The 2,765-nt window shown below is 50.3% G+C and overlaps 1 protein-coding gene across 1 annotated transcript; it reads right to left on the bottom strand.

The window, feature by feature from the left end:
- Window positions 1–567: 567 nt before the first annotated feature.
- LOC119316304 (pentatricopeptide repeat-containing protein At3g51320-like) lies at window positions 568–2,629 on the bottom strand. The gene is made up of 2 exons (XM_037590602.1): window positions 1,982–2,629; window positions 568–1,893 (listed from the first exon to the last, which is right to left on the bottom strand). Exons 1-2 carry the CDS (start codon window positions 2,487–2,489, stop codon window positions 1,280–1,282), a joined length of 1,122 nt encoding a protein of 373 aa, XP_037446499.1. The 5' UTR covers window positions 2,490–2,629; the 3' UTR covers window positions 568–1,279.
- Window positions 2,630–2,765: the final 136 nt, after the last annotated feature.

Genomic DNA, 2,765 nt, shown 5'->3' on the forward strand with positions numbered 1-2,765 from the left:
AGAAAAAGAAAAAAACTGAAAGAAAAATAAGAAAACCGGAAAAAAACGGAAGAAAACCCAGACAAAACCAATAAACAATAAAACAGTTAGAAATGGGCTGGCCTAGTGCTCATCTTCCCCTGTGTCAACTGACTATATAAGTACAGCGAGCGACATATAGAATTTAACGCAAAAGGTCAAGTCAGGTGGTCTGACAGGCAGGCCTGATTTGTCGAGGTACTCTCAACATGGTCTCCGTTGCCCAGTAGCAGTAGCCTAACATGCTGCAACATTTTATTTTATTTTCAGCAAATGCTACACAACATGTTGGATGCTAAAATAAGAGAGAAGCTCAAAGTACTCTGTAATGATCACTAGAGTTTAAGAACATACAGGAGACTAATATCAGCATTAGTGCAGATGCAACGTTCAGCTAGTCAATAAGTAAAAGCTCAAAAGCTGTAAAAAACGGAAAGGCTAAAAGGGTTGCATTCAGGTTCCGTATCAGTGTCATGGTAGTTTACTGTACTGGTATTATGGGGCCACTATCTCAATTTGTCCAGCAAACTGACAAAACTACAGAGAATCTGTGTATTCAATTATTTGCTATTTCTACAACAATGGCTCAAAATGGCATTATCAGAATTTCATCAGTAAACATTCGCCTGGCCAGCTGACCATAAGAAAGTGTAAGAAAAAAGAGTAAGAAACTCTACGCAAGACTTGGCTTCTCTTAAACTTGCCTTGTGCCAGTTACGGTCAACTGCCAATGCATGAAAAAGGTAAAGGAAAGATCTCATGGCGGCATCCTTCATCCTACGCGAACTGTAAGCCCAACAATTTGTTCTCACCAGAATAACAACAGGCCAGCCCTTCAGCTCTGTTAATTTGTCACAGCATAACCCAAACTTGTAATTTGTCAAGCAATATGAACTCCAGCAGGAATGCAGCAATGCAATCCTCTCGGTAAACATCTCAAGAGCTCAATCTTATTGTCCTCCCAGTCAGAAGGACCAAGCTGTCAGTGGATTTCCATGAAGAACAGGGCATCCTGAGTTTCTTGTATGGACTATGGAGTGTCACTTGTACACATCTGTATATGCGAAGTATCATCTCAAACATTTCTGATTCATGAGAATCTTAAACAGCTTGGCCCAGATACGCCTGAGGATACACTTCTTGCAACCCTGTGTCTTACATTTGGGTCACAACATAGCCTACTGTTCCAGCTAGCTGCCTCCTGCCTGCCTGCCTGCTCAAAACCCATGCAGCTCGAAATGGTCCGCAAGTGTATACTGCACTATTTTATCCCTGGTTCAGTTTGCGCATCTTCTCTGCTTGTAAACTGCAGCTTTGACACCAAGTCATCCAGGATAACATATATTTCCTGATTCTCAGGTTGCCTCTCCCTAATTTTAAATTCACTTGCGATCTCATTTAGATCGACCAGACGGTGTCCAGGACTGAACCTCCCATCGCTTTCCTTTATGATAGCCTTCACCCTGTGAGCATCTTCCCATCTTCCCGCCGAAGCATATACACTGCACAACAGAGCATAGTGAGCACAGTTGCTTGGTTCCAGCTCGATCAACCTGAGGGCTATACGTTCCCCAAGTTTCCATTCCCCTCTGAACCGGCACAACCCAAGCAAACCACCCAATGCACGTGCCTTCAGCTCCTCTGGCACGCTCTTCAAGAGGCTCTCTGCTTCTTCCAGAAGGCCAACACTCCCATACAGATTCGCCATGCACCAATAGTGTGCGAATGTTGGCCTGAGACTGTACGTCGTGGTCATCTGGTTGAAATATACCTTCCCAGCATCCAGTAGACCTAAACGGGTACACGCGCAGAGTACACCAATGAAAGTGACTTCATCTGGTCGCAGAACCCATTGGTTATCTGAACCATTCTTCCCTGAAAAGGCAAGCACTAGATATATCAAACTTGAAAATGCATGGAGCCTAAGAGAAGCACAAGCATATATAGAAACCAATGTACGCACCTCGTCCAATCATCTGATGGAACAACTCAATCCCATCACCAGGCTCGCCATACACGCAATGCCCGATGATCATTGCATTCCAGCAAACAACATTCCGGACATTGAGCCGATCAAACACCTTCCTCGCAGCCGCCACCCTCCGGCACTTGCCATACATATCAACCAGCGAAGTCCAAAACAAGAGGTTATCCTCCTCGAAGCGGCGCAAGTATGCACAATGCACCTCCCTGCCAGACCCCAGCCTCCCCAGCCTGGCGCACGCGGTGGCCGCCCCGACCATGGTCGTCGCAGTGCCCCTGACCCCGACCCCCGCCATCCACCGCACCACCTCCAGCGCCTGCTCGGGCCGCTTCGCCTTCACATACCCATTGATCATGACGTTCCAGGACACGACGTTCCTGAGGAGCATTCCGTCGAACAGCTGGCGTGCGGCGTCAACGCCGCCGCCCGGAGCAGCAGCGTGTGCCGTCATCATGGTGTTGTGGGACGCGATGTCCCTGAAGGGCATTTCGTCGAACAGGTGGCGCGCGGAGGGGAGGCTGCCGGCGGCGCCGTAGAAATGGAGGAGCGCGTTGGCGGCGTGGGGCGGCGGCGCGAAGAGCAGGCCGCGGCGGAGCAGCTGCGCGTGGAGCGCGAGCGCGGCGGGGAGGTGGTGGCGCGGGGAGCGCGCGGAGGCGGCCGCGGAGAGCAGCGGCGGGAAGGCGAAGGCGTCGGGGAAGCCGGAGGGGGCGTGGGCGCGGAGGAGGTGGGCGAAGAGGGAGAGCAGCGCGGAGAAGGGGACGCG

The sequence above is a fragment of the Triticum dicoccoides genome, chromosome 1B (genome assembly GCF_002162155.2).
Source record: "Triticum dicoccoides isolate Atlit2015 ecotype Zavitan chromosome 1B, WEW_v2.0, whole genome shotgun sequence".
Classification (NCBI taxonomy): Eukaryota; Viridiplantae; Streptophyta; class Magnoliopsida; order Poales; family Poaceae; genus Triticum; species Triticum dicoccoides.

Bases quoted from the DNA above. Each gene is read 5' to 3' on its own strand.
- LOC119316304 (XM_037590602.1), bottom strand. From the start codon at position 2,489: ATGCCCTTCAGGGACATCGCGTCCCACAACACCATGATGACGGCACAC. The intron at 1,894-1,981 runs GTGCGTACATTG...TTGCCTTTTCAG, and splicing joins CCATCAGATGATTGGACGAG to GGAAGAATGGTTCAGATAAC.